Genomic DNA, 16,734 nt, shown 5'->3' on the forward strand with positions numbered 1-16,734 from the left:
CTGGCGTTTGGGGTTCGCGGGTTTTCAATTCCCTGCTATGTGTCCTTTTTTTTCCCCCCTCCTTGCATAATACTCCATACACCACTTTACTCTTTGTTTTGCACGCTGAATTCGTGATGATAGCATCTGGCTTGCTTTGGGTTTGTGAGTGGCTATGGCCATGGTTGATTCGTGGCCTAACTTTTCTTTTTTCCACTCCATTGCTCAGGAGCCTTGTTGTTATATATGAAGTATGAGCTGTCGGGTGAAAACTTCCTATATCTGGGTTACGGGAAATTGTACTCTGTAGAGAGCTTTATGAACGAATTTCCTTTGAAGGCATCACTCCTCTAATGTCAGTGATTTCTTTTTGCCATCTATTTGCATACATTTTGCAGAATTATATGCACATATTTCGATTGTAGGGAGTAGGATTCCGTGCCGTGTTAGGGTAGGGTTAGGTTGATTCCGCCCATGATATTCCCATTTACAAGCTTCAGTCTCGGCCTTCCTCTTGGCAGCTCCGGCCTGACGTCACGTGTAATTGTCGACTTGCGAACAACCCGGGAGACGATTGGAGTAGCTATTGAAGTTGACAAAGGAACGAGGCTGTCCCTGGTATCATCGTCTCTGCTTATAGAAAATTGGAACTCTTTCTAGGAATGGGCCTCTAGAGAAGTTATTGCACAAGGAGACTTCGAAATGACCTCCCGTTTGGTCTTGGTCATTGGTGACCTCTTCATACCTGATAGAGCCCCGGTACGTACGGCAGGGCATTGCAGCAGCGCCTAGCTCATTTAAGGGGTTCTTCGGATGCTAATCGCCCTGCTGTTCAACAGGATTTACCGGCTAAGGTGTGATACCGCCCTCTCCTTTTCATGTTCTATTTCCCTCCCCCCGGCTTTTCACGGCATGTTGGGAAGGCTCGCGCGCGAGACCGGCTAGAAAGACTAACCTCCCATCCCTCATCTCCCGGCAAACGGCAAATAGTTCAAAAAGCTCCTTACGCCAGGCAAAATTGGCCAGATTCTATGTCTGGGAAACCTGACAGACCGCGAAACGTTTGATTTTCTCCGCCAGATTGCTCCCGACCTGCAACTCGTTAAGGGTGACTTCGACGTCGACTCGCCGAATCTGCCCCTGTCGAAGGTTATAACCCATGGATCGCTACGTATCGGCTTTACGCATGGCCATACGATTGTTCCGTCGGGTGATGCGGATGCGCTGCTGATCGCGGCGAGGCAGATGGATGTGGATGTCTTGCTGTGGGGCGGTACACATCGGTTTGATGCGTTTGAGGCGGAGGGGAGATTTTTCGTGAATCCCGGAAGTGCTACGGGAGCATTTACAATGGACGGTGGGGGTGAGGACGTGGTGCCGAGCTTCTGTCTAATGGATGTGAGTGTTCCCGGTATTTTATTTCAGATCTTCAATCCGGCAGCGGGCTGGTTGGGGAATGTGTTGGTTTTGAGGCCGGCTTTTGCTACTAATATGTCGAGGGTGGATTACTGATGATATTTTTGATTTCCAGGTCCAAGGCGACGTGTTGGTGCTCTATGTCTATCAGCTACGGACGGATGATCAGGGAACTGAGACTGTGTCTGTTGAGAAGATGTCGTATCGAAAACCAAGTGCCCAAGCGGCTTGAGTCAGCTCTTTTTTAATTGCTCTGCTTAATGTCCTCTACTTTATGATCTCTGTCTGCTGCTTGTTTTTACTTTATAGACTTTTATGTACATACATAATAACGAAGAATGGGAGTATAGGCTTGACTCCTATCTTTCTTGGGTTGGCAACTCCAGCGCTATCTTGGATCACGTCAACGAAAACAATGTTCAGCAGTGTACTCTGTAGAGTAATAGTACAGGAGCTGTTATTTATCACATCTCGATACACAGCACTATCACCCAGAGAAGCCAGGCTCCTATAGTAGTGAACTTATTGATTATCATTTCACGCCCAACTTCCTTTAGGACACAAGATTTGCTATAAAAAGGGTGCTGATTGCTGGGGCTTTGATGATGGCGAGGTCATGTCTGGAGTTGCAGCCACTGGGCAATCTGGTCGCCACCATGCCCAATTTGTTCAAAGCTAAGCTAGTTCATCCATCACCCATCAAAGCTAACTAATTCCGCTGCATCAAGCAAAAGCGATGATCGGTTCACTGGCTGCGAAACAATTCAAACCTTCACTGCTCTGACAGTGCCCGTTGGTTCTTGCGCCGAGCCGTACTAAATATACAGAATTCTATTAAAAACATTTGCATATTATTTTTGACATCAGATCCACTGCTTTATCAGCCCTCTTGACTGCATAGTTATCTCTTTTCTTAGTTCTTTCCCTTGCGACAGACAACGTCAAATACGTTATCCTCGGCCTATAGAACAGGCTTAACTTAAGAATACTCGACGTCTCGACTCGCCTTTTAAATATGGCTACCACTGGAGATATCCCAGAGGAGTATCTGAACACGCAAGACAAACCCGGCGACGATGAGGTACGCATGTTTCAGTCTCCTAGAGTCTACATATGGACCGGGAGCGCTCAAGCGTCAAGCGATCATTTTTCCACGTCTTAAGCTAAATGCTGATGCCTCTACGTCCACAGGAAGAGATCGAAGCGATGAAGCGACGGGTCGCCGAAATGGAATCTGAGGCCGCCAAACTGCGCGAAATGCAAGCGTCGCTAGACAAGCAATCGGAAAACCTTCGTGAAGATAAAGAAGACATCGATGCGCGAAGTATCTTTGTGGGGAACGTCGACTACGGTGCTTCGCCGGAGGAGATTCAGGCTCATTTCCAGAGTTGCGGGTCGATAAACCGGGTGACAATCTTGCTGGATAAATTTACGGGACATCCGAAGGGGTGCGTTTTGATTGATTGATTGATTGATTAATTAATTAATTGATTGATTCATTGCTTTCGGTGTTGATTTTTTTTTTTTTTTTTTTTTTTATTTTATTTTTTATTTTATTTTTTTTTGATGACATTCTTCTGCATTGTCTCTTGTCCACATGGATATTCTTCTGTTTCCCCATGTCGCCATCGCTGCCTGGCAAGAGATGGAGTGCTAATGGTGGTCCATGTGGCAGGTATGCGTATGTCGAATTCAGTGAGCCTAGCCTGGTGGCGCAGGCATTGGTTTTGAACGAGAGCTTGTTCCGCGGCAGAAATCTCAAGGTGAGTCTGATCCGCGTAGCAACATAGATGCAATGACCCACGCAGAGCTAATTTGCTTTCCACGATAACAGGTTGTCCCAAAACGCACAAACCTGCCTGGTATGAGCCGTGGCCGTGGGCGCGGCGGCTTCCGAGGCGGTCGTGGATATGGAGGTGGTTATGGCGGCGGCCGTGGAGGCTACTATCATCCTCGCGGGTCCTATCGGGGTGGCGGCTATCGCGGCCGTGGCCGGGGCTACGCTCCCTATTAGAAATTAGACTTTGGGGCCATTTAAACTCGGGATGATTCCCGCTTTTGCCTATCTAATTGGGAATATGGACGGGCCAGGGCGTCTACGCTTTCTAACCTGGCGGAAAAGAGGGTAACTTGGGAGTTGGGGCAAATCCGTGTGTGTATGATACGTCACGACACTTCATCAAAGGGGAGAAAGGACCAAGATTCAAGAGCAGATACGATGGGTAGCAGTTGATTTTCGATGCCAATTGTTTTTCGACTTCTGCTGGACTCTGTGTGGGAGAGTTTGTTTTGAGGTTTCTTATGACTTTGTGTGTTTGAATCAGCTTTCTCCCTGCGATCTCCTTCGGTTTAAAAAGCAAGATCATGATATGTTAGCTCACGGGCGACCAGCTGACAGGTAGACTGTTCCATTGTTATGTTTGTTAAATATCGCGCACGGGCAGGGCTTGTCGTTTCATTGAAAAGGAAACCTTTTCTCCTACGGTAGTAATGTGCACATCGTTGCTGGAACATCACTTTAATCATATCTGTAGATACAGTCGACCTTAGCAGTGGTTCATTGGGCATGTAATGATCTTGATGACATCTGGCGGCGGCATCTTGGTGGCTTTGAATCCTTGTCAGCTCGTTGACTTCTCCACATTGATATCCGCCGGATCCAGCCAACACGCTGCCTCATCCGCATCATCGCCGCTTTGATCCTGCAGGCAAAAGAGCAGCAAACAACCTCATTCTAAACTGCTCCTTTGTCGAGCAACGCCCTTTTTTCCCCCTCAGCCGTTTCCAATTTCCTGTCCATCTGTCAGCGTTTGGTGGTTTTGAGACAAGAGCGGGGAGCGCCACTCTGCCACAGACTAAGTTAGGTCGGTCTTAATGGGGCTGAGCCTATCTATCCCATCCCATCCCATCCTTCCAGCAACCCAGGATCACGATCGGGACAGACAGTCAGGAGGCGAGCATATTCAATCTCTGCCTTTGTTCTCTGTGCTCCTTACTACCTTGGGTGGACCGCATTATTCCTCTCGTTCTCTTTATCCTACCCTTGCCCCGCGCTGAATGTGCGTTATCGTCGAAGCCACAGCGCTTGGCTTCAATCAAAACCGTCTCGACAGACGGGGGACCGCGTCCGCTGCCTCTTGACTGAACAACCGAAACTGTGAGAAGAATGGGTTCAAATTTACCTGCGTGAGTAAACTCCTGATTTTACACTTCATTTCAATGAGCGGCCCCTAATGACCGGCATCTATCTGCTGCAGACAACCAAACCTCCGAGTTACGAGTAAGGCGTCATCTATACTTGCCCCCTCCCCCTGTTGGCCCCGTACACATTTGTCTTCGCAGTTGTGATATTAATCGCTGCTTATGAGTAGTCATCGCTGCCGATGGGTTATACAAACGAGATGTGTTCCGTGAGTTTCTCGCCGTATCTAGTTGATCCGCTGCTGCAGAGGGTGACTGACGTGGACGTGTTTCAAAGGCTTTCCGGATCCTTTCGCCGTGGCGACGGTGGGAGGTGAACAAACACATACGACTTCTGTGATCAAGAAGACGCTAAATCCGTATTGGAATGAGATGTTTGACTTGTATGACCACATACCCCGTCCTGCTCTCTCCTGGTTCGCCACTAACTGTGACTGGACTGGTAGGAGGGTCACGGAAGATAGCATATTGGCGATCCAGATATTTGACCAGAAGAAATTCAAGAAGAAGGACCAAGGGTTTCTCGGCGTAATAAACATTCGAATTGGAGATGTGATTGACCTCGACGTTGGTGACGATGGTGAGTTGGACCTGCCTTTCAACTGTGCCTCAGGTTAATATTGTGGATGCTCACTGCCTTCACTTGACAGAGATGCTCACGCGAGATCTTAAAAAATCCAATGACAACATGGTTGTTCATGGAAAACTAATTATCAACCTTTCTACCAATTTATCGACGCCCATACCTGCGAACCAAGGTGGGCCGCGTTCCCACGTTTCTACAGCTCCTCCTGCGCCAGCACCTACGCAACACCACCCCCCGGCCCTCACAGCACCGGTATCGCTTCCTGGACCACGCCCAAATTCAGGTGTTGCAGAATCTCCCGCTTCAAATCCGCCTCCTACATCCCATTTACAACCCTCAAGAAATCCCTCCACCGCAACCGCCGTTACATCCGCAGTACCAGTAAACGGCGGTGGGTCACAGGCTAACGGGATGCCGAACCAACATAGGAATTTGAGTTCCTTTGAGGATAGCCAGGGAAGACTCCCTGCGGGTTGGGAACGGCGAGAAGACGGTTTAGGTCGAACCTATTATGTAGATCATAATACACGGACGACGACATGGACTCGTCCATCAGCACACTACAATGAACAGACGCAGAGGACCCAGCTCGAAGCCAATATGCAAATGGAACGGCGAGCTCATCAGAACCGGATGCTACCTGAGGATCGCACTGGTGCAAATTCCCCGGATTCGCAACAAGCTCGCACTCCCCCATCTGCCAACAATGCTACAGCAGTGCAGATGATGACTACAGGAGCTACCACAGCGGGTTCTGGAGAACTTCCGGCAGGATGGGAGCAGAGATATACTCCCGAAGGCCGTCCATACTTTGTTGACCATAACACCAGAACAACAACCTGGGTCGACCCTCGCCGCCAACAATATATCCGTATGTACGGCCCTGGGGCGAATGGGAATAATACTACTATCTCCTCACAACCACTTTCTCAGCTTGGACCTCTACCAAGTGGCTGGGAAATGCGCCTGACAAATACTGCTCGAGTCTACTTTGTGGATCATAATACGAAGACAACTACGTGGGACGATCCGCGATTGCCGTCATCTCTCGATCAAGGGGTTCCACAGTATAAACGCGATTTCCGCCGTAAATTGATCTACTTTAGATCTCAGCCCGCACTAAGAATCATGTCCGGCCAGTGCCATGTCAAGATACGGCGAAGTGCCATTTTCGAAGATTCATATGCGGAGATCATGCGACAGAGCCCATCGGACCTTAAGAAACGTTTGATGATCAAGTTTGATGGCGAGGACGGCCTTGATTATGGTGGCTTGTCACGGTTAGTACAATGCTCTGCTCTGCCTTTAATCTGCGATCCCTCTCAATGCTGACATGTATAGTGAATTTTTCTTCCTTCTTTCTCACGAAATGTTTAATCCGTTCTACTGCTTGTTTGAATATTCCGCCCACGATAATTATACACTCCAAATCAACCCACACTCCGGTGTCAACCCAGAGCACCTGAATTATTTCAGATTCATCGGACGAGTGGTTGGACTTGCGATTTTCCATCGACGGTTCTTGGATTCATTTTTCATTGGCGCTTTTTACAAGATGATGTTGAGGAAGAAGGTCACGTTGCAGGACATGGAAGGTGTGGATGAAGATTTCCACCGAAATCTAACATGGACTTTGTAAGTTGGATTACAAAATCACAGCGGCTATTGGTGCTTTTAGTTAACTTTCTTTTCCACAGGGAGAATGATATTGAGGGAGTGTTTGAGTTGACTTTTGCCGTCGACGATGAACAGTTTGGGGAACATAAAACAATCGACCTAATCCCAAATGGAAGAGATATTGCTGTTACCAATGAGAATAAGCGACAATATGTTGAGTAAGCGGTTATCATTTGCTTCTTGAAATGTTATAGTTCTAACGAAGACCCCAGGTTGGTCACTGAATGGAAGATTCAGAAGAGAGTGGAAGAGCAATTCAACGCCTTTATCACCGGATTTAACGAACTTATTCCTGCAGATCTAGTCAATGTCTTCGATGAGCGAGAGCTTGAGCTCCTGATTGGTGGAATCGCAGATATTGATGTCGATGATTGGAAAAAGCATACCGATTATCGTGGATACCAGGAGCAAGACGAGGTCATTCAGAACTTCTGGAAAATTATACGAACTTGGGATGCGGAACAAAAGTCGAGATTGTTGCAGTTTGCCACGGGTACTTCGCGTATTCCCGTCAACGGGTTCAAAGACCTACAGGGTAGCGATGGTCCGAGAAGGTTTACGATTGAGAAGTCGGGAGACATCAATGCACTTCCCAAATCTCACACTTGGTACGCTCTCCTCATCTGTGTGATGATTTTGATCGACTCGCTGACAAGGAATACTATAGTTTCAACCGCCTCGACCTTCCACCGTACAAGACATATGAAGCACTACAAAACAAACTGTCCATCGCTGTGGAAGAAACAGTTGGTTTTGGGCAAGAGTAAACTGTCGTACCATAGCATCCCTTTTTCTTTGGATTTGCAACTTATTAAAGGGTCACTCATCGCTTCCTCGTTCCTGGGAACTATTTATTGGAATGGGCGAGGAATTGTTACGTGTCTGCTCGCTTTCCTTTCTCCTATTTTACGAGTCCATGTACAGATAGTATATAGAGGCAGTTAGGTCTGTAGTGAGATCAGGTTTTGAAAGGTCTCCGGTCAAGATTCATGCCTTGCTTCCCCTTCCCCCCCCCCGGCAGCCTCTGAGAGCCATTTGGCCGAACATGTATTTTGACAAGTTACTCTATCCGTTTTACAATACCGTTCTAGGGCGGTTATTCATGGTGTACTATGATAAGAAATTCTTCTTTGCTGGAGACAAAAGGTCATGCGCTGATGGCTCTTTGTCGAAGTAATAGGGTATGATCACTGATAAACGGAAATTAAACGCAGTTCATAATGTAATCTCCATTCCCAGAACTCCGGGTATCGATAAGTGTGTAGTCTTCTTGACTCTAAACATACATTGCTAGCAAGTAAAACATCAACGTCAATGATTTCCCGGGCATCAGTGCTTCCTTTTTCTCTTCTTTGGCTTTCCATCCTTGTTGCCAACATCAGTTTCTTGAATTACAGGCTGCTCGTTATCCTCACCCTCATTGGCGGCTTTAGAAGAAGCGGTTTTGGGATCAGGATTCGCAGCAGCAGTAGCATAGCCGGAACACTCGAAGTGACCGATGACAAAGGCGGCTTTTTCGATATCTTGCATTGAAAAAAGATGATTACCATCCAGGTTGTCAAGGCGTGCTTTAAGCTCCCGAGCACAGCCCCAAAGCTCCCGATATTCCTTCATAGTGTACTTTAGCTTTGGCGGAGGCTTTAATGGTCCTGCAGGGTTTGCTGGTGAAGGATACCGGTGCGAACACAGCCACCAGTACATCTCGTCGCTGAAAAAGGGGACTTGGTTGGCGCTTCCGCCTGCGGTGCTGGCGGAGAGGATCAGTGATGCGGTGGCAGGGCCCACGCCGCGGAGGGACTTGGTGAGAACCTCGAGGCTGAGGGAAGGGAAGAAAGCATCGGCATCAGTATCACTGCCAACGGTAGTTGTTGGCAAGGAAGAAGCTGCATTGCTGGTTGCGGTGTAGATCGCGGGCTCCGGGTTTGAGCGGATGAGGTTCATCAGCGCTGGCCTAAAGGAGCCATGCTTTCTATTACGAAGGGTTTAATTATTTCTGTATTCAACATGCAATGGAATGAGGCCAAACTCGCACAGTTTCCATTCCATCAGCTGCACCAGTTCATCTTTCTTGAGGCGCAGTTCATCGGAAGCGTCTGCCGCTTTCTTGACGCGCTTCGCCGGCCTCGCTTTGGACGGGCCTTGTCCCTCTGCCCTATGCTTTAACGTGGCGGGGAGGACTTCGTAGCGCCAATTGTCCAGGTCTACGAATGACCGGACTTGCTCGTCAATGTCATTTTTAGAAGCCTTTGATTTTGCTTCCAGCTTGGCCTGGTATACGTTGCGGGCAGTGTTTGGGTAAAGGGCTAGCAGGCGAGAGAGAGTTGCAGGGAGGATGTCTGATGGGGAGAAACTGGTACTGGGAGGCGGAGTCATATTTATGAAGTATCAATTCAATTGGACTTGAAGCTGGTAGTTTATGTTTTATGTCTTTCTAATTAACTAAATACCTACGGAGTACGGGAGAACATGGCGTCGAGTTGCCTGCAACTAAATAAGTATCCTCCGTAGAAACCCCTTTTTCGGCGGTTAAGGTTCACTGCCGGAGAAGAAGAAAAAAAAAAAATAGTTAAAAAATTTGGTTAGTATTTATCCACCGATTCGCCGACAGCATCAAAGGTAGAGAAATGATTCACATCGGCTGAGAAAGGACACATTCGCTTCTTCAACAGATTCCCACGCACTCTGCCCGGCGTAGCTAGCACTCTTTTCAACAAGTAGTCTGTCTCCACGCGCTCGTCAAGCTGGCGGCAACTTTCCGACTCGCGGCCTCCCGGATCTACCCCGCGGCGTGCTCCCCCTCCGTCACCCTGGCGTCCTCACGCTCCTCCACCCGCCAACGTCTGAGTCTGATCTCCAGGCATTTTGATCAGAAACTGCCTTTGCCTGCACTGAACACCCCCTTCTCGACCGAGAGAGCTGTCTCTGTCGAACCCGACGACCTAGAATATAAACCCATTCTTCGAGAAGCCCCTCTTCGCCATCAACTTCAGCAACTCCCACAGCAGCAACAGCGAAACTATAGCACCACGACCGGGAATAGCGCCTCTGCAACCATGTCTGCCCAAGCTCCTCACCCTACCCTGCTCATCCCGGGCCCGATTGAGTTTGACGATGCCGTCCTTCAGTCCATGTCTCATTTCGCGTAAGTTTAACAGCTCTTTTGCCCCCTCGTCTTTCGTCTCTACTACGCTTCTTCCGTTGAGAATCAAAGATGCACTGACTGTTCCAAAGCGAGAGCCATGTCGGCCCAGCATTCGTCAAGACCTTTGGTGAATCCTTGACCCTTGTCCGCAAGCTCTTCCAAAGCACCTCTCCCACCGCCCAGCCCTTCATCCTCGCGGGCTCCGGCACCCTTGGCTGGGACCTCGTTGCGTCAAACCTCATCGAGGCCGGCCAGGAAGCCCTCGTCCTCCACAGCGGTTACTTTGCCGACTCCTTCGCTGCCTGTCTCGAAACCTACGGCGCCAAGGCCACCCAGCTGAAAGCTCCCATCGGGGACCGGCCATCCCTGTCAGACATTGAACAGGCATTGAAACTCGCCGATTACAAAGTCATCACCATCACCCACGTCGACACCTCCACCGGTGTCCTCAGCGATATCAAGGCCGTCGCTGAACTCGTCAGACGTGTGAGCCCCAACACCCTCGTTGTCGTCGACGGTGTCTGCAGCGTCGGGTGCGAAGAAATCGCCTTTGACGAATGGGACATCGACGTCGTCCTAACCGCCAGCCAAAAGGCCATCGGCTGTCCTCCCGGCCTCAGCATCGTGATGTGCTCCGGCCGTGCCATGGAGAGGTTCAAGACCCGCCAGAGCCCACCGGCTAGCTACTACGCTTCGATGGTCAACTGGCTTCCCGTCATGCAAAACTACGAGGCCGGCAAGCCGTCATACTTTGCCACTCCAGCTACCCAGCTCGTCAGGGCACTCCACACGTCCCTCGTCCAGATCGCATCTAAACCTCTCTCTGAGCGCTTTGCTGCTCACCGTGCTGCCTCCCAGCGTGTCAAGAGCGCTGTTGCTGAGCTTGGCTTGCACCAATTGGCCACCAAGCCTGAGAACCAGGCCAACGCCATGACGGCTATCAGACTGCCTGAGGGTCTGACGCCCGCGGACATCCTGCCAATCTTGGGTAAGAAGGGTGTCGTGTTTGCTGGAGGCCTCCACAAAGAGATTGCTAGCAAGTATATCCGGTTCGGTCACATGGGTGTGAGTGTGACGGATCCTGCAAGGGATGATATTGACAAAGCGATCCAGGCCTTGAAGGAGGCATTTGTGGAAGTTACCAAATAAAATTCAAACCTAGCTTTCTCTCCCATTCCCTTGAAAAGCACCATAAGAGTGGTCCTAGAAGTGGAGAGATTTTGAAATAATTCTCTTGTATGTATGTACATAGATTTTCGGGTTCTCGACGCACAAGGATAGAACAAAGACATATAATTTCCTGACCATCCGGCTTGCGTATTATACAGTACTAACAGTACACTTTTTTCTTCTTCAGCTGTGCAGGACAAGGGTGATCCAAAGCAAATTACTCTAAATGGGGTATGCAAATCGGATAACTCGGCTACACGCTCTCATGAAGACGGTAGGGAGGAGTGCGTGTTTCAACCCATTAATAAAGTAGGCGTCAGAGACGAGAGAAAACCATGGCTGGCAAGCTATTAAAAGGTGTATCATAGAACAAGGGGGAAAAAGCGTCAAAACCCATTCAAAGAGATAATAGAACCCCTGCAGACAACAGGCAGAGATATATAAATGAAAATGCACGCTCAATGCTTGGGTGGTACGATGAAACAGGAAGACACAGAAAAGTAAACGGAAAAAAAAAAAGGAACTGTTGAGTTATGTATATACAACTTCACACAATTAACATTTACCGAGCATACTGCCGGGGTTTTCTATGTCATAGCTTCACCACGTCGAAGGGCAAGCAATGCTCGTACATCGGTCACATACTGCATTGCTTCCAGCAATGGAATGAGATGTAGCAAGTCATTGTCCGTCGGATCATTAATCCATCCTTCAATCGGGATGGCATTGTCTATTATACTGCTTTAGCATACCACATCCCGTGTCCATTACAAAGCTACCAAGTGTGAACAGCCTTACCTTCATGGAATATATAGCTCATTGGACTATTATCCAAGATCATGACCTTACTCAAATCTGGTTCTACCGAACTCAAGTCTTTGATGTACGCCCCGTTTCTCAACGTACAGTGCTGCCGATAGTACCGACTATGGAAAAACTTCCGCTCCTGTTCCAGCCAGTCGATCACTGGATCGGCATATTCTTGCACGCTCGCTGTGAAGACCACAAGCTTGTACCATTTGCAAACCTTGCGCAGGAATACGTCGCAGTGCGGTCGTTTGTGGACATAGTAGAGAATAGGATGCTGCGGGCCCAGGGTAGTGGATGCTCCACCAGGTGCGGTGGATGTAGTCATGGGCGTGGAGAGCCGCACTTCAACCATGTGGCCGCTAGACATGCGACCACCCTTGGCCAGAGAGTGGATGAGGGTTTCGTCGAGGTCAAGGATTAAAGTCTTCTGAGGGAATCTAGGCCTTCCTGAGCCGGGCGCGTAAGACGGCTGTCGAGGTGGAATCAGTGGTCGCGGTGGAGCGGGAGCGTGGGGATATTTGGTGAGTCGATGGATTGAAGGAGATATCGGCGACTTTAGGCTTTCAGCGGCAACGTTGGTAGCAGTATCCCTTAATTCGCTACTTCGCCTTCTATGCACCTTATCTCCTGTGCCTTTTCGACCGTTTTGTATCTGGATTCGAATTGAACGTCTAGGCGTCACTTCGTTTCCAATGCTGGTTATCTGTTCCGATTTTGACCTTGAGTGCCGGCGGCCCGCCTTGGTTGGTGTTCGATCGATATCGGACTCGGAGGCGTTGGACGACATGGAAGACATTGACTCCCTGGACGGAGAGGTCCTCAGATTTCTGTAACCAACGTTGCTCCTCATGGAACCGGATCTTGACCTTCTCGTTGTTTTTCCTGGAGCTTCGAGCGCCATTGCGTTTTTCCTGGACTCTGAGCCGGACAATCGCATCCGTCGGACAGGGTTAAGAGGGGAATACCGGCCATTATCATCGCGAAAAGTTCGCACAAGGTATATAGCCGGTGATGCAAGAGTGTATAATATGGATGACAAGGTTTCCGCAAGGGCTTCAACTAGCTGCTGTGCTATTGCGTGCAATTCGCTTGCTCGTAATGTCTTTCCGTCCTTCTGCAGGCCATGCAACAAAGGGGCCTTCTCCTCGACGTCTCCCATGGTCGGTGCAACGTCATTAGGTTGGTCACTACTATTATTTTCCTCTTCCGTTGACCCTTCAAGTGCTCCGATATCATGTAAATTTCCTTCGCTATAGGACCTATTCCCTGCTAGAGCACTTCTGCCAGAGAGCGTGGGGCCTTGGGAGTGGGAACGGGAACGGGATCGAGAGGGCGATCGGGAGGACGACGGCGTAGTCTGGCCGATGACGCGGGACGAGAGGATGTTGAGGGAGTTCATCTTTTGGCGTAGGCCATGAACGCAGGCCTATATAGAGCAAATGACTGACCAAGTTGAACTCTGGTGCGAGAATATGAAAGTGTATTGTCGTTCGTGAACAGAATGCGGAGGCGCTGAGAAGACGAGTTTGAGTGAGGCGTGGACAAACCAAAATGCGCCGCCAATAATAAAAGAATGGGATCGCTTCCGATCACTACGTAGTCTTACCCCAAGACGCCGCTGTTTCACATCCAGAGGTTCCAATGCAATGATGGCATGTATCACAAGCAAAAGATCCAGACAGAGATCCAGCACAATGCGTTGTCCAAAGTGACGAAAGAGAGCCGGATCAATTGTTGAGGTGAGGTGGGGAGTCGGGAAGCCCACGCGGAGTTGTTGGGCCAAGCCCGGCGTCAACGATATCAGCACTGCGGTCTCTCGTGCCCAACCACCACCATGCCTGCTGGTGGGGAGTTTAACCAGAATGCTCTCAGTGACTGTTCTTGAGTGCGTTAGTCTCCCAGCGAGTTGACAGAACTGCGCATGTTATAACTAATTCCCAACGCGACTACGGTTGCTCTCCGCCTCTGCTCTAAAACAAATAGAGCCTCGTGAGAGCTCCTCGTTCGCGACACTCCCTGGCACTCCGACAATACGTTTCATGGATAGAAATGTACGAAGATTTATGCTACTCCAAAAAAAGAAAGCAACTAATTGAAATGAAACCGCAATTGGGGACACTCCGACGGGAGCATATGGAGACCTGAAGGAGGGCACCCAACGAGGGTAACGTTTCAGCAGGGATCTCTGTGGGTGTGAAGAATCCGCTTTCGATCACTCCGTGGCTAGTCCACCAGAAGGACTTATCCTCAAGAGTTGCCAATCCCTTCAGGATGACAATATTATAGTATTTGATGCCATGTGGGATTGTCTGCCGCCCGAGGAATAAATGCGTCCTACCATCATTCAGTGAGTGGTTGAGACTCATTAGCTCTCAAAAAATAATTCTCCTATTATGTGATGTGTTTCAAACCCAACTCATGAGGGCATGCTTAATCGACTCGAAGCGGGGCAGAATTCTTCAAAACGCAATTCAACTTGGGAGCTAATACTTCGTACAGAGTACTCCAAATTCCATATTCCATATATAGGAATGCTTCTTTAATCACCATCACCGCATGCTTCAGCCACAGACACAGCAGGCACATTGATTAGAGTTTGCCACTCTTGATGAACACAACAGTATAACAGATATTACAGGCACACTGGACTGGGGAAAGCAACTTACTTACAAAATGCAGGATTTGGACTCAGGACACTGGATAAGCAGGGCTTACCGTGCTATCTCTGATGCTTTACCTTAATTTGGTCGAAAGGAGCGGGGATGGTGGAGCGACTGATAAGAGCACCCAAGCTACAAGTATGCATGGCGTGAAATTCGGATCCGAGATGCGTGGTCTTCGATGTTGGAGAAAGGAAGGTAAAGCGAAACGGCTCAAAATACAAAGTGGAATGGCATCGCTTGGATTCTAAAGACGAAATCTTCGGGACAGCTGGTGTCCATTTCGAAATTCCTAGATTCCACGGCTCGCGCCCCCGTTCACCATCTCGAGGCGTTCCCTCTCCATCACCACCCCGATAATGACAATGTGAAACAAAGCCTCATCGAGTGTGGTCACAAGTTCTACCATTTGACCGGCACGCAAACCAGCCGCTGTCAAGGCAGTACCTGCTTCGTAGCGAGCGAAAGGCCGGTCAACTCAATGTTGATAGCCACAACGCCATTGATACTGCATTCTTCAACGAGATGAATCCAATCTATCCCTGACCAGGGATCGAGAAGGAAAGCTGGTGCACGATGAATATGCACGGGACTTGGGAAGCTGATTTTGATGGACAGCTCCAAGACGGGAAAGACCGTGTAGAACGCAACGGTGTCGAGTTGGCCAACGTCAAAGACGAGGCTATGCTGATATGCTGTCCAACGATTCCCGGGTTCAGTTTCAACAAGAAGCTCTTCCGTAAGACCTCCGTTTCACACCACACCATTCCCTAGCTCTACAGATCACTCACGTTCTTCGTCCCCGATGAGCAGAACCTTCGACTTCAATGTAGCTAGTGAAGAACCCTGGCAGATCAAAGAAAACTCTTGCAGGGGGATGAGATATAAGAGTGGATGAACTCTAGTTAAATCTTTAAGGCTCGCGATTGGTCTCTATGTCCGTCCTGATCGTACAGTGTGCACGCAGATGGTGAAGAAAGAAGCTTGTGAAACGAAGCTCCTTTGTCTGGCAAGGAATAACTCGGTTCCGGAACCCCGACCCTGCTTGAAATTACAACACATCAGAGTGAGAATACGTTCTACCTTGCTGCAATTCTGCAATCCTGCATTTTCGGGTTTTCGGCTTTCTAGCATCAAACCACCAAGCTGCGCCCCTTCACGGCATCAAGTTTAATCCCTCACAATCCAGATGCCGCCCGCGATTCGAAAGTAAATTTTTACTCGCAAGCAAGTTCCCCAATGCTGATCAACCAGCCACCAGACAGGAAATGTGCGACGGTGAAGTGCTTTCTGGCCATAAGATGTTGCTAGTCGACTACCTTGACCCAGCCAGTATTGAGGTCGCCACTACTACCGGCAAGAAATAAAGACTCGGAAACGAGACAGCACTTGCAGGCGATAATGCAGTAAGGAATAAGAAGTGTCGACTTCAAATATACATCTTGTCACGAAGTATTAGGGCGAGAGTACGCGGGAGAATCGATGGAAAAGCAGGGCAAGTTTTAACTACTCGAAACGGCTTTCATTACCCCGCATTCTAACCGACTTGCAATACGTTATTTGGCCCTCTGCGACCTCCTGTCCCTCGCCTAATTTCAAATTCTGTCGTCTAAATCATCGGCTTCACAATTAAAGTCGTCAGTTTTCAGTTTGTTTCGCTGCCGATTTTCCATTCCTTGACATACCCTGCTTCCGAATCCGGTTTCCCTATCCTGGCTACAAAAAGAGAGGTGCATTTAAGAACTGCTTTGTGTAGATGGGTATCATCAAGACTAGTGCTTTGACACTGAATCTTCCACCCTGCTTATATTAATCTCTGGGTGTTAATTTGCAAATTATGAGGCTTTCTTGCACTGATAACAGATGCAGAGATTCCCCTGAATCGCTTATGAAGAAGATTCTTTGCTTCGTGATAAGCTCTGAAAGTGTTATCAAAGCTGCTCTAGACATCACTAAACAACCCTTCCCACCCAACAGATGCACAGTTATCCATCCATACAGATAGCAAGGCCAAAAAGACAATATTTCAGGATGCACCAAAAAGACACACTCCATGCTATTGGAATTATTTATGGCGATCAGCCCAAAAGCCC

General features: G+C 48.8%; 6 protein-coding genes across 6 annotated transcripts; 4 read left to right on the forward strand and 2 right to left on the reverse strand.

The window, feature by feature from the left end:
• Positions 1–538: 538 nt before the first annotated feature.
• VPS29 (Vacuolar protein sorting-associated protein 29) lies at positions 539–1,627 on the forward strand (the record flags this gene model as incomplete). The annotated part of the gene is made up of 3 exons (XM_066125293.1): positions 539–738; positions 970–1,377; positions 1,511–1,627. Exons 1-3 carry the CDS (start codon positions 682–684, stop codon positions 1,625–1,627), a joined length of 582 nt encoding a protein of 193 aa, XP_065981375.1. The 5' UTR covers positions 539–681.
• A 508-nt stretch (positions 1,628–2,135) lies between these two features.
• SGN1 (cytoplasmic RNA-binding protein) lies at positions 2,136–3,906 on the forward strand. The gene is made up of 4 exons (XM_003070217.2): positions 2,136–2,476; positions 2,587–2,843; positions 3,071–3,158; positions 3,230–3,906. The coding sequence occupies exons 1-4, from the start codon at positions 2,411–2,413 to the stop codon at positions 3,407–3,409; spliced, it is 591 nt and encodes a 196-aa protein (XP_003070263.1). The 5' UTR covers positions 2,136–2,410; the 3' UTR covers positions 3,410–3,906.
• A 205-nt stretch (positions 3,907–4,111) lies between these two features.
• On the forward strand, positions 4,112–8,002 carry D8B26_006786 (uncharacterized protein). Its single transcript, XM_066125294.1, has 10 exons — positions 4,112–4,581; positions 4,653–4,675; positions 4,767–4,805; positions 4,874–4,979; positions 5,043–5,176; positions 5,247–6,462; positions 6,524–6,817; positions 6,880–7,017; positions 7,072–7,467; positions 7,527–8,002. Exons 1-10 carry the CDS (start codon positions 4,562–4,564, stop codon positions 7,624–7,626), a joined length of 2,466 nt encoding a protein of 821 aa, XP_065981376.1. The 5' UTR covers positions 4,112–4,561; the 3' UTR covers positions 7,627–8,002.
• Positions 8,003–8,068: 66 nt separating this feature from the next.
• D8B26_006787 (uncharacterized protein) lies at positions 8,069–9,232 on the reverse strand (the record flags this gene model as incomplete). The annotated part of the gene is made up of 2 exons (XM_003070219.2): positions 8,069–8,828; positions 8,892–9,232. The coding sequence occupies 2 exons, from the start codon at positions 9,230–9,232 to the stop codon at positions 8,189–8,191; spliced, it is 981 nt and encodes a 326-aa protein (XP_003070265.1). The 3' UTR covers positions 8,069–8,188.
• Positions 9,233–9,466: 234 nt separating this feature from the next.
• Positions 9,467–11,903, forward strand: D8B26_006788 (uncharacterized protein). Its single transcript, XM_003070220.2, has 2 exons — positions 9,467–10,001; positions 10,091–11,903. The coding sequence occupies exons 1-2, from the start codon at positions 9,913–9,915 to the stop codon at positions 11,148–11,150; spliced, it is 1,149 nt and encodes a 382-aa protein (XP_003070266.1). The 5' UTR covers positions 9,467–9,912; the 3' UTR covers positions 11,151–11,903.
• Positions 11,759–13,380, reverse strand: NEM1 (Nuclear envelope morphology protein 1; the record flags this gene model as incomplete). The annotated part of the gene is made up of 2 exons (XM_003070221.2): positions 11,759–11,901; positions 11,970–13,380. The coding sequence occupies 2 exons, from the start codon at positions 13,378–13,380 to the stop codon at positions 11,759–11,761; spliced, it is 1,554 nt and encodes a 517-aa protein (XP_003070267.1).
• Positions 13,381–16,734: the final 3,354 nt, after the last annotated feature.

This window comes from Coccidioides posadasii, chromosome 3, assembly GCF_018416015.2.
Source record: "Coccidioides posadasii str. Silveira chromosome 3, complete sequence".
NCBI classification, from domain to species: Eukaryota; Fungi; Ascomycota; class Eurotiomycetes; order Onygenales; family Onygenaceae; genus Coccidioides; species Coccidioides posadasii.

Coding starts and splice junctions, on each gene's coding strand:
- D8B26_006788 (XM_003070220.2), top strand. CDS start 9,913: ATGTCTGCCCAAGCTCCTCACCCTACCCTGCTCATCCCGGGCCCGATT. Junction 10,002..10,090: donor CAGTCCATGTCTCATTTCGC/GTAAGTTTAACA, acceptor ACTGTTCCAAAG/CGAGAGCCATGTCGGCCCAG.
- D8B26_006786 (XM_066125294.1), top strand. CDS start 4,562: ATGGGTTCAAATTTACCTGC. Junction 6,463..6,523: donor GATTATGGTGGCTTGTCACG/GTTAGTACAATG, acceptor TGACATGTATAG/TGAATTTTTCTTCCTTCTTT. Junction 7,468..7,526: donor CTTCCCAAATCTCACACTTG/GTACGCTCTCCT, acceptor GGAATACTATAG/TTTCAACCGCCTCGACCTTC.
- SGN1 (XM_003070217.2), top strand. CDS start 2,411: ATGGCTACCACTGGAGATATCCCAGAGGAGTATCTGAACACGCAAGAC. Junction 2,477..2,586: donor ACAAACCCGGCGACGATGAG/GTACGCATGTTT, acceptor CTACGTCCACAG/GAAGAGATCGAAGCGATGAA. Junction 3,159..3,229: donor TCCGCGGCAGAAATCTCAAG/GTGAGTCTGATC, acceptor CCACGATAACAG/GTTGTCCCAAAACGCACAAA.